Here is a 17,827-nt window from a genome sequence, read left to right on the forward strand (position 1 = left end):
TCTATTCAGAATTGGTGGAAAGTCCAAGGCACCCACAGATTCCAAGATACTGGGAATGACCTAAAATAGAATGTGTAGCAATGTTACCATCACCTTTGCCTAAAAGGGAAAAGTGGTTCTTTGTGTAGGCTTAGATGGAGGGACCCCATCTGCTTTTGGCTTAGCATCCTCATAGAAGTACTAGCTCCTACCCTTCAGGGCCTGAGACTTGGAAAATCAGAAATACAGCCAAGAAAAAATGTGGATGTGGCATTCAATTAAGTATTTATGGACTTGGCCTGAAAAAAAGTGATTTGTTACAGATTTTTAAAAGGATGATTTATAAGGAAATTTGGATTCAACACTTATTGTGTGAGAACTTACTTGTTCTAGGTACTGTATAATGGTGCATACAACAATGAAGGAGACATAGATCCTCCTCCTAAGGGAATATGGTGTTTGAGAATATATTGTAAGCAAAAGCACGGAACCATTCTCTACATATTAAAAACAAGTGTGGGCTTGGAGGATTCCTGAAAGTTAGTTTGTCCTAATTGTTTGGTAGAAATGAGTCTATAAAAGTGGTGTGGAACCACAATAAGGAGCATCTTGAATGACAGGCCAAGGAGATAAGATATGATTCTCTATATGGAGTCTATTGAAGATGAAATGATGAAGGGAAAGGAAAGAATTATATCCGGGGGATATCATGGAATCTAAGAATTGCAAAGGACTTAGAGGCTTCCTGATACAATCTTATTTTTCCCTCTTTAGTACTGCTGACAGTATTATCCCAGAGACAGTATGTGGGGAAGGGAAGAAGAAGGAAGCAAACATTTATGAAATGCCTACAGTGTTCTAGGCCCTGTGCTAAATATTTGACCGTCATTACCTTATTTGCTCCTCACAACAACCCTGTGAAGTAGGTGTCATTATTATCCTTAGTTTACAATTGAGGAAACTGAGTCAGATAGTGGTTAAGTGATTTTCTCAGGGTCACACTTCTAGTATCTAAAGCTGGTCTTGAAATCAAGTCTTCCTAATTCCCAGTCCCAATGCTCTTTTTAGTACACTACCATTCCAGAATGAAACTGGAGGTAGGGGAAACCAGAGAGTTGACTGATACATTAGAAACGATAAGTCAAAGAAATATGCCAATCCCTTGGTTGTTTTAGAGGGCAAGAGAAAAGGAATTGCTAAATAAATACATTTTACTTAATTGAAAATAAAAATGGAAAACTATAATGAATTCTGGCATTGAGAGTTCTTCATAATATACCTATACACATATATTTTCCAGTTGTCTTACACCTTACTCTCTGAGACAAGCTTTTTAATCCAGTGACTGGCTCCCTGGCAGATCCACAAACAAGATACTCCATCTCCCACTCTGGTCATTTTCTTTGACTGTTCCCCATGCCTGGAATGTTCTCTCTCCTTATCTCTGCTTTACAGTTCACTTGGCTTCTTTCAAGTCCCAACTAAAATTCTTCTTCTAGAAGAAGCTCTTAATTCTAATGCCTGTGCTGTTAATTATTTATTTATCTTCTATAAAGGTTGTTTGTACATATTTATTTGCTTTCTGCTTCCCCTTTTTAGATTGTGAATTCCTTGAGGACAGGGACTGCCTTTTTTGCCTCTTTTTGTATATTCAACATTTTGCACAGTGCAAAGTACATGGTAGTCACTTAATATTATATATATATATATATATATATGTTTTATATATAATATATTCAATATGTATATATTATATATAATACATAATAATATTATATATAATATAAATCACTATCAAATAGTTTCTAATAAAACAATAAGAAAAGTAAAAACATTGTTAACTAGATCTTAGGGAAGAAGTTCATTACCAGTTTCTGTCATCAAGGAAAGCTTCATGGAGAAGGCAGCATTTGAGTTAAACTTTAAAGCAGGGATTTTAATATTTTAATGACATATTTAAATAAAATTGGTTTTCTTTGTAATTCTATGCACTTTATTTTTTGCCTTTAAAACATGATTCTGAGAAGGAATCTCTAAACATTTGCTAAATTGCCAAAGGGGGTCCATGACACTAAAAAGCTTAAGGACTCATTTTAAAAAGAATATATTATTGTCATTCGGTCTAGCAAAGATACTGGAGTGGTTTCCTATTTCCTCGTTTTACAACTAAGCAAACTGAGGCAAACTGGATTAAGTCACTTGTTCAGGATCACACAAGTATCTGAAGCCAGTTTGAACTCAGGAAGGTGAGTCTTCTTGACTCCAGGCCCAGAACTTTGTTATATATGGAATATTTGAGGTTCAAACTATGAGCCAGCACTGTTGTGAAGAGGTCATGGCAAAAGAACCATCCCATTGAGCTCAGACCAGGGAATGGCCTATCTACCATGGACAGGGGTGGGCTCATCTAGGTTCCTCCTAAGGGGACCAGAATTGTCTTTCTTTTGTATCCCAAGTCTCAAATCTCTTTTTCCACTGGGCTGTTCCAATTGTGTCTGCTAGGAGCCATTCCCCATTTCCTCCCACATTGCCTTCCCCCAAACAGAGCTCCTTTACATGGTATTCCCCACCCCCCTCACCCTAGCCACAGTCTCAAACACAGCCTCTTCTGTCAGTCTCTGCTCACTCTTTCCTTGGCCTCTTGACCTAGGAACCTTTTCCTTCTTCTCCTTTCAATGCTGAAGCTAAAAACCTGGAACCTAAACTTTGCAGATCATACCAGAACTGGCTCTTGCTGCTTCCCCTGCTTCCTGGCAGTCAGTAGGATAAGGAGAAGCCCTCTCTGAAAGTTGTCCGTATATGAGGTGACTGCCCTCTCTGACTTCAGGCTGGTCTCAGTACTGCCTTTCTTTTTCCCTTCAGGGAGGTTCAACTTCCTGGTTATTAATCATAAGTCCTCCTTGCTTTATAATTCCTATGCTTGGTATCGCAATGTCTTTGTTCCTTCTTTTATAAATTGAAGAAGAAACAATGAAAAAAAAATAGAGTGGTTTGCTATTTCATCATTTTTACAGCTAAGAAAACTGAGGCAAACAAGATTAATTGACTAATCCAGACTCACATAGCCAGAAAGTGTTTGAGGCTGATTTTAACTCAGGTCTTCCTGACTCCATGTAATATTTGTTACATGTTTGTTTTTACCTTTCTTCCCTTTTTTGTTTAATTTGGAACTGGCAATGAGAGGGAACAGGAAGGTAAGGGATAGAATAGCCAAGCAAAGAAAAAGGAAATGTCATTGATATATTTTTTTTTAATTCCACCAAAGGAAGGACAGAAAGAAACACAGACAAGAAAGAGAACTTTGAAACTTAAATACTGAATTTATTGTACTTAAAAATAGAAGCAATCTATGTATAACAGAGATTCATGGTTTCATTTATCATATATTTCTTTTCTACTTTCTATATGGAAATGCTCACTTTATATGGTGTATGCTAAATTTAGAATTAAAATGTAAATTTAAAAATAAGTATGGATTTAAAGAGATTAAAATATACATACATGCATACATACATACATACATGTGTGTATGTGTTAGAGAAGGTGAATGGAAAGTATTCCAGGCAGAGGGAAAAGCTTGAGCAAAGACATGAAGGTAGGAAATCTGAAATATAAGTAGAACGGTAAATATTCCAGAAGATCTATATGCTAAAAGACTAGAAAGATTGCAGGGGAGGGACCTAACAAATAACAGAAGGTTTTGAATAGTAGTGTCTGTTGCAGTTACTTAGGTTTCTTTTATCGATTTCTTACCAAGACATTATGCGAAAAAAAGAGAAATCAAAATGAAGAACATACGTCATTCAAAGAGAGGCAAGATGTTCAATTATTTGATGAATCAGATTGTTTTTAGTAACTTCAATTGATTGATGCACTCTTATTCTGCCCACTATATTTAAGAAGTTTAAAAGTTCCTACTCTCCTACTGTACGATGAAGATTATCCAAGTTCTTGTAAAAGATGTAACAGATAATATCTAGCAAGGCATCTCATTCAAACTAAGTAAAATAATTTTAACATCTCCACTACAATCAAAAGAATAATGAAGTGGCAGTAATCTAAAGTAGAAGAGAATGAGGAGATAGTTGTAAGCAGATAAGAGCCAATGACTGTGGGCAGTGTTGGCTAGGAACCAGAACCTGGAGAAGGAAATCCTTAATTGACAAGAACATCTAGGCAAACTACTGGGCTTCTTAGAAGACATTAGGGTTAGACCAACATATTGTGTCATACCACAATAGGCTGAAAATGGATATATGACCTCAATGTAAAAAATCATACCATAAACAAAAAATTTTAAGAGAATGAGATCTACTTCTTCAGTGGCTATGGCTAGTGACAAGTTCTTAACCAAACAAGGAACAGAACTAATCACAAAAGATAAAATAGATCATTTTGATTACATAAAATTGAAAAGCTGTTATGAAGTTGGGAAAGGAAGCCAAACTGCCAAATGTTAAAAAAAAAAAATCTTTGCATCAAATATTTCTGATAAGAGTATGATATACAATAGAAAAATAAGAAGTTAACATCAATATAGGAAACTAAGTCATTCCCCAATGAATACAGAATCAAAGGATTTGGATAAATATTTCTCAAAAATTAGATTGCAATTTATTTAACATTTTTAAGCAGAGAAATTACATGATCAAATCTGTGCAAGTCTGAAGGATCAGTCCTACTTACCTCAGCTGTCTCATTTTATATTATTATAGTCCTTTATAAATTTTTTTTCTGGACAAACAAGACTTCTTATTGTTCCCCAGTGTAGCAAGATTATGGTAGCAGAGTTTTAGGGTCAATTAGATCTACTTAGAGATTGCATGGGAAAGTCACACGAAAGCCTTTTTACTTAGCTCACCACCATATACCTTCTCATCATTATAAACTCTAAGGTAATCTGGAGGAATATATTTTTGCTAATGACTAAAATTGCAGCCACTCTCAATATATTCTAAATCCTCATAATAGTTTATTAATAATTTGAAGCAAATTCTATCCACATAAATATGAGGCTTTGGAATATGGCACTAAAATTCCTTGGACTTCAGTTTCCTCATCTATAAAATATGGAAGTTGAATTAGATGCTCTACTATTTATGAAAGAAAGGAAGGAAAACAAGAAAGGATATTAGTTAGGAAATTAGTTTAATTCTTTGAGACTAGGCTGAAGAGAAGATTTTTTTGCTTCAATTGCTACTTTGCCTTAATCATTGAATGGCTGTGGCCTCAGTCAAACTCAAACCTTAGCTTTAAAAGGCTGAGGTCTTCCATTTCATTTAAGGCCATTTCTAGTTGTCTTGATCTATATCTGGCAACAGGATCCAGATGGCTCTGGGTGGAAAAGTGAGACAGTTGACCTTGCACAGCCCTCCCTCACTTCTGTCCAATTCACTTGCGTATTGTGGCACCTCTTCCCTTATGTCATGGTCCTCTTTGAGAACTGAGAACAAATAACAACTTCTTTATGGAATGAAAAGTAAACTATCAGAGTCCAAGTATCCAAAATTTGTCCAAGGAGATAGTAACAAATCCTATGTTCACTGTAGGAGAAGCTTTATAGGAGCTGCTGTTTCTGACATTTTGTCTACAGTTCCCATGCAGTTGCACAAACTTCCCTATGAGTAGAATGCCCTCCTTCCTCAAGTATTAGCAGCCCAATCTTTCCTCCAGGTTTCCCTCAAGTATCACCTTCTCCTTGGAGCATTCCCTGTTCCCCAAGTTTACTCAAAACCTGACTTTGCTGCATAACTTACTGTGTGAACCTTTGAGATTCTGATTCCTCACTTCTAAATTAAGGGGTTTAGTGGCCTTTTAACATCCCTAGTTACTCTAAATGTATGATTCTTAATCCTCTTTTCCTCAAATGACCTTGCGCTTACTGATCTATGTGTGTATTATTTGTTCTCCCTCATCCCCTCTATTAGAATATAAAATCCTTCACAGCTAGAACTGTTTAAATTTTTGGCTCTTTGCCCCTTGTGTCTTAAACATGGTGAGGATTAATAAATGTTGAATTGAGTTGTCTTGAACTTTGAGGAACACTTAAGTGCTTAAAAACTTGTGAAGGATAAAGAAAGAAATAGGAGAATCATTACTTTGTTACAATTCTGTAGAAACTAAAAATCATTACAGTTACACATCACAATGTTATATAAACCAAGGGAAGAAGTATTCAAAGTAGCCTTGAGGAAATATTGCAAAAGTCATAGAGGATGAGAATGGGGGGAAAATGGCCATTGGAATTGATAATTAAGACAGACATTCTGAGATACAGTTTCAGGAGAGTTCTAGAAAGGGAAACCAGTTTGGAAGGTATTTAGAAGGGGTTGAGGAAATAGTGAGTCATGAGGGAGTGTAGAAATGAAATATAGGAAACTTTTTCTTTGACAGTGGAAGTGAGCAAGGGATGAAGAGGTGAAATGGTAGCTGGATAAAATAAGGACAAGAGTGAGGTTTTCTTAGACATGTTGGTAGGCAAAAGGAAAGAAGTCAATGGAAAAGAGATTGAAGATGCATGAGTCTTTTTAAAACAAATATTTTTAAATCTACTAAATAAAATAAATCCTCTCTACTCACAATTTCTCAGCAACATTATACATTTTCTCTTTCCTTCCTGCTTCAGAAATATAGCCCTGATCTCCATTCTTTCTCTTACCTCCCACACCTTGTCCAGGTGTCCCTTTGAGAAGGTTTTGAGGAAAGTAAAGGACTCATAGAATTAACCATTAAAGTGGAAGGAACTTTATTGGCCATCCAGTCCAAACTCATTTTTTATTTAGCAGCTTTTCAGATGTTTACATTAAAGGCTTCATTTTTGTTTTCTGAAAAAATTAAACCCTAAAACCTCTTAACAAGAAACCTAGCCTACACACAAAACCACAAAAAGCTATTTTCTGTTAACAGTGTTAGTCAATTTTGTGTATATGAATAATGCCTCTGTCTTTTATTCTCCTTTTAACTGTATTTTGTAAAAGAGAGAGTAAGAATTAATTTCATAATTTTTTTATAAAATGAATTAGAGGACAAAATACAAAACCGTGCTTGTTAAAATCATTAGAGTAGTCATTCACTGACATCTCTCAAAGATTGCTTTAGCAAAATGCAATACCTTACATTGGGTCAAGTTCATTACATGGTCCCATGCAAATCTATGAAAATGTTCCAGATCCTAAAAAGTGGTCTTGAATTAGACAGCTGAGAGTATGTTTTGAAAATTCAGGTTGGTTTGTTTGTTTTTTAACCACAATTGTCCTCTAAACAGAAGAGCTTTTAAAAGTTTGTTTGCTTTGTTCTTCTCACTCAGCATCCCTATTCATTTATTTGTTCATTCAGCATATATAAGAAGTCCCAAACATTTGTAGCATCCTGTTTAAGATTTGAGACAAGACACAATGATAAATATGATTTTTGTCCATAAGAGGCTTTCAATCAAGTAGCACGTGTACCTGTATATATATAATTTAAAAAAACTAATATGGGTTTCTTAATGCTCCTTCTACAGTAATGGACATGGATTTCAAAATTTTCTATTTGTATCATACAAATAATCAACTTATTTTAAGTTTTGAGGCAGTGCATTTTTAATTTTTGCTATGTTTCTTCTATCCATATAGATATTAGAGGAACCAAAGTTTGAGAAAAGGAAAATAAAAAAAACAAGAAAAATTAGTGTCCTTAGCATTACTTAAAACAAATTTATACACCAAGTATTTATTATTTTATCAGTATAGATACTCCTTTCACATATGCAGATAGCAGTAGCTCTTCTGTAAGTAATTTCTGGATAATGTTATTATTCTCTTACTAATACCAACATAATAAAAGAATGTTCATTTGACTGTTTCTCATATCAAAAATTTTTAATGGCAGTGGATTCCCAGTTTATATGCCTTTTGAAGAGTTAGGAGTTCCTGAGGAGTGCCAATCACCTCTGATTGATTAACATAGTGGGAAGTGGGGTATATTAAAATAATGGGTTTGGGATATATGACTTAGGTCATTCAAATCTTGGTCAAAAGAAAATCAATTTCCATATCACCTATCTTTAAAAGAAAGGGAAAAATCAACATTTTTCCAGACCTGTCTGAGCAAACACATCTACTATTAGGCCCAATTTAGAATTTGTTTTAGTGTTAGATTTTGGCCTAGATAAATCTTTAAGAGAGATTTCCTACACTGTTTGGTTTCTGGATATAGAAGCAGAAAACAGGGAAAATCTGGTTATTAAATATAAGAGAGAAATAATTTCTCACATTTACTTTAGCCAAAAGTATACATCATCTTCTAATTAAGAATATTCTGAAGTAAGCCTGCCTGGCATTTTGATGAGAGTCAAATACTTAGTCTGTTATTGAATTTGTGCTTAAAGCCTTTCCAGATTGATGTTAAACCTGCCAAAGCTTGTGCTCTGACTCACACCCTTTAACAACCCAGGCCATCTGCATGTCACATCATGGAATTTGTAAAGAGATACTCTTTAAAATTATACTTTGAAGGAGCTAAGCTACTGCGTTACTTGTTGGAACAAATCTTTTATTAATCTCTCTAGGCCTCAGTATCACTTGTAAAAGTGACAGCATTAGGTTAGATTATCTCCATTACATCATTCAGAAAATGTTTGATATTATATGATTCTAATTTTAATATATATTTTCAGATTCCAGTTACAATAATGAAGCCTGATGAGAAAGCTGAAGTACCAGTAGGAGTTATCATTGGAAGTATAATTGCTGGCCTTCTCTTGCTGTTAGCCCTAACTACTATTTTGTGGAAGGTAAACAATGAATGGCTAGGTGTGTGTGTGTGTGTGTGTGTGAGCATTTGAGCAATTACAACCCATTTGTCATAGGTATTGATAATGTAAATCTTGCTGTCTTCATTTTCATTCTCATTCCAAATAGTGGTATACAAGAAGCTGTTCTCTCTACTTCCCTTCTTGTTCCCTTTGTAGACCAGGTACAAGGATTGATTAGCATCCAGCACTTACAATACATGGAAAATTTGTACAAAGATATCATCTATGAAAGTAATTTGTAATCTGAAGACTTACTACCTCCTGAGAGATGTATCTTGATCTAAAATCACCATTCTTTGGAGTCTGGAATTTGGTGATTTTTTTTTCTCTCAAGGATTTTTGTTTTGTTTTCTGCAGCTAAACCCAAGTTGGGGGTGGGGGAGGTGAGAGAGACAGACAGACAGACAGACAGACAAACTTAAGTGTAGCATTCTTTCCATTGCCTTGCTCTGTTTCTCAAATTAAGGTCTAGAACTTACACACACACACACACACACACACACACACACAAACACAAACACACATTTTCGTGTCTTTTTAAAACTTAATTTGATATTGATCCTTTTATCCATCCCTCAAATTTCTTTTTATGGTTTTTTCCATTTTCTAATAAATAACTGGTTATTGGGATGCAGAACTCTGCTGAAATTGGCTTTAGGTATAAGGCCAAAACTGTCTTGGACAAATTCACTTCACTTCTTCAAACTAATTTTCCTTCTTGTGAAAAAAGAGGGTGCTAAAATAGATGATTTCTAAAACCCCCTCCAACTGTAATTCTACATATAAAGACAAATGTGAAGAGTTATAATTGAAATAGAATTTATTTAATAAAAAGAAAACTCATTAAGCCCAAAGATATTGACTTAAAGGTAATTAATAATATTTAAATTTACTGATTAAAATTTTTAAACTAAAATAAAAGTTTTTGTGGAGTTTGAAACAATTTTTCTTTTATTAAATTAATTATCTTACAGCTATATAAAGTTATATTAAATGTGTGCAGGAAGAGGGAGGAGGCAGACGAGAATTGTTACAGAGGCAGAATCAATAAAATATGATGGCTGATTAAATAATTAGAATGAAAAGGAGGGAAATGTCAAGAACTGGCTTAAAGAGGGAAAACCTGGACTATGGGAAGAATTGTAGATTTTCTAAACACAAAATAGGATATTTAGGGAAAGGGCTTGTTTTCAAAAGTAAAGTTGATATTTATCTAAACTCAAATTTATTTTTCTATATTAGTGTTTTATATATTAATTTGCATATAGGTTAGCCAATTTGTAAATGCATCGGTTTGGGCATTTAGGTCATAATGTGTCTTATATGGTGTGAAAGTTGCTTAAACAGTTAAGATTCTTTTTGTTTATATATTCAATTCTTTTTCAAGAACATCCCATTGTCTGTTTAGAAAAAATACAATCCTTCCCATACTCCAGGTTTTTCCTTTTTGAGCCTGACTTTTCCCTATCCCTCACCCTAATATCTAATCAATTGCCAAATCTTATTGATTCTTCCTCCACAACAGTTCACTTTGTCTGCCCCCTTCTCTCCATGCACACATTTAATTTAGATCTTCATTGCCTTTTATTGGACTAATACTTTCACTGATGAAAACTACACCAAGACTTTTGGGAATTTCTATATAAGAGCTTCTAAACTGATTCTCTCTGTTTTTCTCTCTCAAATATAGCCTCTGCATAGTCAAAATTACCTTCCTAATTTATGTCTTTGTCACTCCTATGCTCAAAAAAACATGTAGCAACTATTGGATAAAGTTATATGAGGGAAAGAATTATGAGATTTGAGGTTAGAGAACCTAAGTTTTAACTCCAATCTTTATTACTCACCATTTGTGTGATCCTGGACAAGTTAAGTTTCTTCATCTATAAAAATAGGGGATTGGATTTAGATGACCCTTTTAATTTTTTTTTTTTTTTTTTTGCTGAGGCAATTGGAGTTAAGTGACTTGCCCAGGGTCACACAGCTAGGAAATATTAAGTGTCTGAGGCTGGATTTGAACTCTGGTCCTCCTGACTTCAGGGCCAGTGCTCTATCCACTGTGCCAGACCCTTTTAATTCTAAGTGGTTCTGTGATCTTATAAGGTATTAATTTCTTTGCCTGGTAGTTAAGGCCCTCAACAAATTGGCTCCCATCTACTTCATACCAGTCTCTTTCACAAACTCTATATTCCAGCCAAACTGAACAATTTTGCTTTTAACCAAACCTCCACCTCCTGCCTCTGTTCCCCACTGCTAGAATACACATCCATCATTTCTATCTGACTTGATAGCTGTGCCAATTTCTTTCCACATGGAATATTACCCACAGACTGGACCCCCAGAAATTATATCCCCAACTCAACAGGAAGTTATCCACCCAGCTTTGGGACTTTCACCCTGGGATTGGGATAGCTTAAGGAGTGAGAGATAGATGTACCTAGCCCATTATTTCATGACAGACCCAGACCTGATCATGTTTCATGTCCCATCCAGTTGTCTAAACTATCCACCCATAGCTCATCTGTCATGCCAATCCACATATAGCCAACCACCTTCTTCCTCTTGGTGGGGGCACAGTAATCTAATCATTAATACTATTGCTTTTGGTAAGGGACATTTCAGATTAGAACTCCCTTATCTGGTCAGCACTCTTTGAATGTGTTTTTTCTGCAGAAATGGTCTCATTTTTGTTTTTACTTGCATTCTCATTGTTTATCATGTTCCGTAGTAAATGTTTGCTTAACAAATGCATTTTCATTCACTCTCTGTTTATCTTCTCCTCTCATAATCCTCCTTTTCCTTCAAACTCAGCTCAAATGCTATATCTTCAGCAAAACTTTGATTCCTACAGCAATTACTATTCTCTCTCTAACTAGTATAGGAGGTCCAGTCCCATCCCAGTAGAATTTAAGCTCTCTCTCTCTCTTTTTTTTTTTTTTTTTTTTAGAATTTAAGCTCTCTAAAGGCAGCAAGTTGTTTTTTGTCTTAGTATCCCCAGGGATGAGGAATAAATAAGTACCTTGCATAAATTAGGCATTTAATAAAGGCTTGTCAAATTGAATTGATTGCACATTGGGTGTTGGGTGGTAAAGTGACAATACAGAAATATATATCCATTCCAAAGATATGTAAACATCTGAATGCTGTTTTTTTGTTTTGTTTTGTTTTTTACAGCTTGGTTTTTTCAAGAGGAAATATGAGAAAATGGCCAAAAATCCAGATGAAATTGATGAGACTACAGAACTAAATAGCTGAATTGCTATAGTCTTCCAGCACAACTGTAGTTGGACATCCTTTGAATGACTGATGTTTTCAAATGTCAAAAACTCTCTTTTTTTTAATTTTGTGGATGAAATAACTTTGCAATTTTATTTTAAGAGAAGCTGCTGGCCAGTTTGGGAATAGAGAATTCTTTGTGTGGGGGGAGGGGGGAGGGGAGAATTAGTTCTTTGAAAGTTGGGGGTTTTATATTATATATATTAAAACAAAGTCTAAACTGGCTGGGCCAGAGTTTATATTGACAGAATACACTGTGTTAGAAATTCTAAGCATTTTCTATCCCACAAGTATTAGCAAAACACAGCCCTATTTTCAGAAGTTTACTGCAAAATAGTGTCCTGAAGTCAATGAAGGCTTGCCTTCATTGCAAAAGGAAGATAGAGGAGCTTTTAGTTTCAGGATGGTTATTCTGTATCTTTTCAATCTGAATAATTATGCAAATGACATCTCATTTGCAGACTTTGCAATGTATAGGCAAAGGCCATGTGAGTAGCATAGCTAGAGAATTGTGAAGATGAAATTTAATCTGGTTATCATGGGTACAATGGAAATAACGGTGACTGGAGTTGGAGACAATCTGGATTCAAATCCTTCCTATGATGTTCACTACCTGTGTGATTTTGGTTAAATCATTGACCTCCCTAGGTCTTCATTCCCTAAGCTGTGAAATAAAGAGGTTGATTTAAATGACCTCTGAGGTCTCTTCCAACTGTAGATCTATGATTTTTGTCTATTAGACAAGATCCTTTCCTTCATCCTGGTGACTATTCTCCCCTCTTTGAGTTGCAGATGTTGTTGCTTTTAGGTGACTAGCTATTACAGTTAAGAAATTAGGCCATTGGACAGCTCTCCTAAGCAACTCCCATCTTTCCATAGCCTTTTCCCTTTCACCCTTTCTGAACTAAAATTTTCTAAAAGCTCCAAGTGTATTCTATTTTTTGGTCCTATCATCAGGAACCATGATGAATTGGAATATGAGCTGTAAGGATGTCTTTGATTTTACATGTATTCTTTGTCATTCCAAAACCACCTAGGTCATCTGAAGCTTTTTCAGTTTAGAGTTAGTTCATCTACAAAAATCCAAGTTAGTTTATCTATAAAATCAAGATATTGGACTAACCGTCTTCTGAGGTCACTTCAAAAAACTCTAAAATGCTTTTCAGTGTAAAGTACAAGCAATAACTAAACCAAGAACTTAAATTTGGCTTTGGAATGTAGCTAAAGAAAAAGACTCGGGCTCTTTCCTGCCTTTTTAAAATAATCCCAACATCCAAGCCAGCTGAACAGTGATGAATAACAACTTGATAATAGATAAAAGATAATCAGTTGTCCTGTATTCTTATCTTGCATTCCACCAAAATAACTCAATTATCCTTATTTTCAAGTTCTTGTTTCATACACAGTGGGATATTAATAGAGCAACTGGGATAGATATTCCAGAAGTCCATCCTTATTGTAGCTAATCAAATACTTCCAGCAGAAACTGGGTCCCTACATAATAAAACAAGCTTTACATATATGTAGCACTTTAAAATTTACAAAATGCTTTCCTCAAAATTGCTCCTGTGAGGTAGGTAGTTTGGGTTTGAAACCTTTTGTACAGATGGGGAAAATTAAGGTTCAGAACAGCTATGTCAACTGGCTTCTAAGCAACTGAGCTATGATCAAAAGTCGTGACTTAATGGCTCCAACTCTGGTGCTTTTCCCACCATATATATCTTGCTACTTATCAGAAGAAACTAGCATTAAATAGGTGAGGTATTTTTAATTTATATATGCAAGCTACTGTATTTACCAGTCCTTCTGATGGGTATAACACAGATTCTAATATGCAAATCAATTCCCTTCAATTGTATGTGATAATCCTTCAAAAAGGACCACCTGAAGCTATATACTTACCCTGACATTAAGTGTGTAGCAAGCCTTTTCAAGGTCAGACAATTCAGAGGCAGTATTCATTTCTCACCTCTATATTTTTCTGTAAGATAACCTAGGTTACTAACATTGAAAAACTAAACAAAAATAAAAAATTGCCAGTCCTTTTAATCATGGAGACAATAGCTCTTAGTATTGTAATACAAAAGTTAGAATTAGGTGTAAATCCCATCCATTTTGAAGTCTCAGTATGTACTAGTTTTAAGCCTTTAGAACTATATATTTATAGAACAACAAAAAAAAAATATCCATTTTGTAAATGGAATGTAAGCTCCAGAGAATGGAGCTTATAAATAAAATCAGAAATTGTGGCTGCTTTGCTACAGCCTAACTGTGGATTCTGTAATGATTATATAATCTTTATGGCGAGGTCTCACATTATTGCTTTCTTTGAAAAATAACTGAATATTTAATTCAGATCTTTGAATCACTTTTTAATTGTAAAACTAAGGGAAGGAATTCTGTGATTTCTCAAATCCTTTAACTGGACAAATAATTTTGCTACCCAGGGACTTTATTTTTTATAAAATAAATGGTTTCAAAGTGAAACTTTAAAAAGTTTTGCATCTAATGTTGTAATACTGTTAAAGAAATTAATACTTAGAGATTGTTAGGACAAAACTAGTTTCTAAAACAAAGTGGTTGTCCTTACACTATTTTTATCAAATGAATATTTTCTATTTTCATATATGGGTGTACTCAATATATGTATGAAAATCCAACATAAATAAATCAGGAGATGATTATTCACTTTATATATAATGACTCATCCTTCAATTTTTAAAAACTGAATGCCTCCTGATTTTAAATCATCTTATAATGATTAAATTTGTACACAACTTATTTAGAAAAACAAATGATCCAAACTAAGGCCTACCTTATCTATATAATTTTGGGAGTCATTCAGTAATGTTTTGAAATACTAAATTAGCCAATTTTATGTGTACTATAGAAAGTAAACACTGGGGCAAAATTAAAACGAGTATTTAAATTTCAAAAATGAAAAAGTGTAATATATGATATTGAAAATAAATTATCATTTCAAATATACTTCTATTATCTTGTTAAAGATAGTATAAGATTATACTGATAAATTAATATTGTACATATATATTTTAAATGTAATAGCAGTAGTAATTTCTTAAATCTTTGTGATATGATTTATTTACTAGTTGTCTAGTTACAGAAAAGTACACACACACATAAACATACATACAAGTTATTTTCCATTTATTGGATCAGAATTTCCTTCCCTCTTCCACCCCTCCAACTTTCTATAGGCATACTTTATCATTGCAAAAACAGGGAAGCATAATATAGAAAAATGAATGTTAATATAATGTTTGCATATAAAGTTGCACAACCAATATTCTGTTTCAAAAAAACTGAAATTATTAGATTTCATCATTAGTGAAGAATTTGTTGTTTCTTTTTGATGTAAATAATATGAAAATCAGAATTATTATCTGTAAATCATTGTAGCCATGAAGCCAGATTATATTGTATATGTGTTATTAAAAATGTTTTTAAAATATGAAGTCAAATGTTTTTAATGTTATAATATAGCTTTAACATATAATACTTTAGTTGATGTATGTTTTTTAAATAGGAAGAAAATCCTATCAAAAGGCAACTGTTACAAAATAGAAGATGTGCCATCCTTGGTCATTATTCCTCTATTATTTTTCTAATCAACCTGAAGGCTGTTGTCTTCCATGACAGTTCATTCAGAGTTTAGGGATACAGTGATTATACACTGTATCCCTACACTGTACTCTGTGCGAGAGTGTCCAGCCTGGAATCAGGAAGGACCTGATGATCCAGCCTCACACATTTAGTATTTGTGTGACCCTGAGTAACGTCATATTAACCTGTTTGCCTCAGTTTCCTCATATGTAAAAAGTGGATAATAAAAGCAAATGCCTCTCAGTTATTGTGAGAATCAAAAAAAGATTATAAAAAGCACTCAACACAGTGTCTGATATATAGTAAGCACTAAGTAAATGTTAGCAATTATTATTGAATTATATTACCATTACTACTGGAAAAAACATGACAATTTTTCCCAGTGACTCTACTCACATCAGTGATACCATTGATTGAAGAATGACCCTACATAAATTGTGCTGCATAAATAATAGTGGAATATTCTATACTGTAAGGAATTGTAATACTGTGAAAAACTGATTACCTAGATCACAACTACTTTCTCTGGAATCTACTTCCCCATGGATTGTAGCCTTTCTTTGTGCAAAACCAGTTATCTGGCACAGATGGCTCCTTTAATGAATGTCTATCCAATCATTCAATAAGTATATCTATCCCTATTATATATGCATATATATATATATATATATACATATATATATATGTGAATGATTCATATGACCTTTTGATCTCGAAGTTCATGAATTTGTTTTTCTCAGTGTGGGAAAACAATATGCCACAGTACATAGAAACAAGGATTCAAGGATAGCTATGACACTTTTGCTGTGCAAATCATTTCACCTTCGGAAATCTGTAAGATGGGGACGTTTTCATGACCTGCTTCACAAGGGTATTGTAAAGGGCTGAAACTGAATAGGTGCACTGGAATTAGGCAACCGAGCATTTAAGGCTAATTACCTATTGGACAATACTCTGTTAACATATGCTTTGAAAATGGCCCTTCCCACTATTCTGTGCTGGCTTAATCTTTTGGTGTACACAGATAATTGTAGGAGGGATTAGGGGATGGAGGAAGACAAACCAGAGGCACTTTGGAGGAGGATGAGAAGAAGGGAGAATGGGAGGCAGAGAGCTCGTGGTGGCTTCATCCATCTCCTTTACTTATCCCCATAAAGACCAAGGAGTTTTGCTGTTCCTGACTCTGGCTGATCCTGGGGTCAACAGGAAGCTAACCCAGACTTCACAGGTATTGTATGAAAAGTATTTTTAAACCCTAAAATCTTAAGAGAGCACACATCAACACAAGTTTTTATTAAAAACAACTTATATCTGAGTAATTGGTTTAATAAAAAGCCTTTCAATCTACACCATACCCTTCACAATGTACTAGACTTAAATAACTGATAAATATGGCAGTTAGGCTGTCATTGTTTTCACTTCATAGCCTTGTCTGGTAGGTGGTATAAGTGATATTATCTTCTTTTTGCATGGAAATAGAAAATGAAGCACTAAAAGGTTAATTGATGTGTATAAAATCACAAGGGTGTTTAATTTTCAGGGCTGAAGTTGAACCCAGTTATCCTGACAAAGTCTCGACTTCATATGGCTATTTCTAATTCCTTCAGAGGTGTTCTTTTTATAAGCCAACCTAACTTAAAAGAAAAATATTTGCCAACCTTTTTGTTGCTGCTTCCGTTAAAAAAGAAAGATACTCTCATTTGTAAAATTGTGATTGCACAGCCCTCTGCTGGAGGACTTCCTTAATTACATGACTACATTGCAGTAGTCACATTTGGTTTGTAGTGAAAACCATGAAGCTTAACTTATTCTGAGTAATCCATGACTATATATTTCATAATGGGACCAAGAGGAAAAAAACAAATGGGCTCAAAATAGGAAATTGGCATATGCATTCAGGGAAGGTCTGTTTCCATTAAAAAAAAATACTACTTCAATTAAAAATTTGTGGCAAAGGACAGAGAGTCCCATAACAAAAATGTTCTCATTAAGTTATAAAAATTAAGACTTTCCAGAAACTAGAAGTTCTATAAAGCATAACTTCTTGGAAATCCCTAAGAGAAAAAAGTATACTCTTTCTCCCTTCCAGAATGGCCTTATCTTCTTTAGTCACTAGACCATCAAGCTGATCAGAATTCTGAAGCTTTTTAT

The 17,827-nt window shown here is 34.3% G+C and overlaps 1 protein-coding gene across 1 annotated transcript in view; it reads left to right on the forward strand.

The window, feature by feature from the left end:
• ITGA2 (integrin subunit alpha 2) overlaps window positions 1-14,973 on the forward strand; it is a 144,764-nt gene extending 129,791 nt beyond the window's left edge. Inside the window, exons 29-30 of the mRNA XM_031964909.1 lie at window positions 8,639-8,755; window positions 11,951-14,973. Coding sequence (XP_031820769.1) covers window positions 8,639-8,755; window positions 11,951-12,031 — 198 coding nt within the window. The 3' untranslated portion in view covers window positions 12,032-14,973. The remainder of the gene's footprint in view (window positions 1-8,638; window positions 8,756-11,950) is intronic.
• Window positions 14,974-17,827: the final 2,854 nt, after the last annotated feature.

Source organism: Sarcophilus harrisii, chromosome 1, assembly GCF_902635505.1.
Source record: "Sarcophilus harrisii chromosome 1, mSarHar1.11, whole genome shotgun sequence".
In the NCBI taxonomy this organism is placed as follows: domain Eukaryota; kingdom Metazoa; phylum Chordata; class Mammalia; order Dasyuromorphia; family Dasyuridae; genus Sarcophilus; species Sarcophilus harrisii.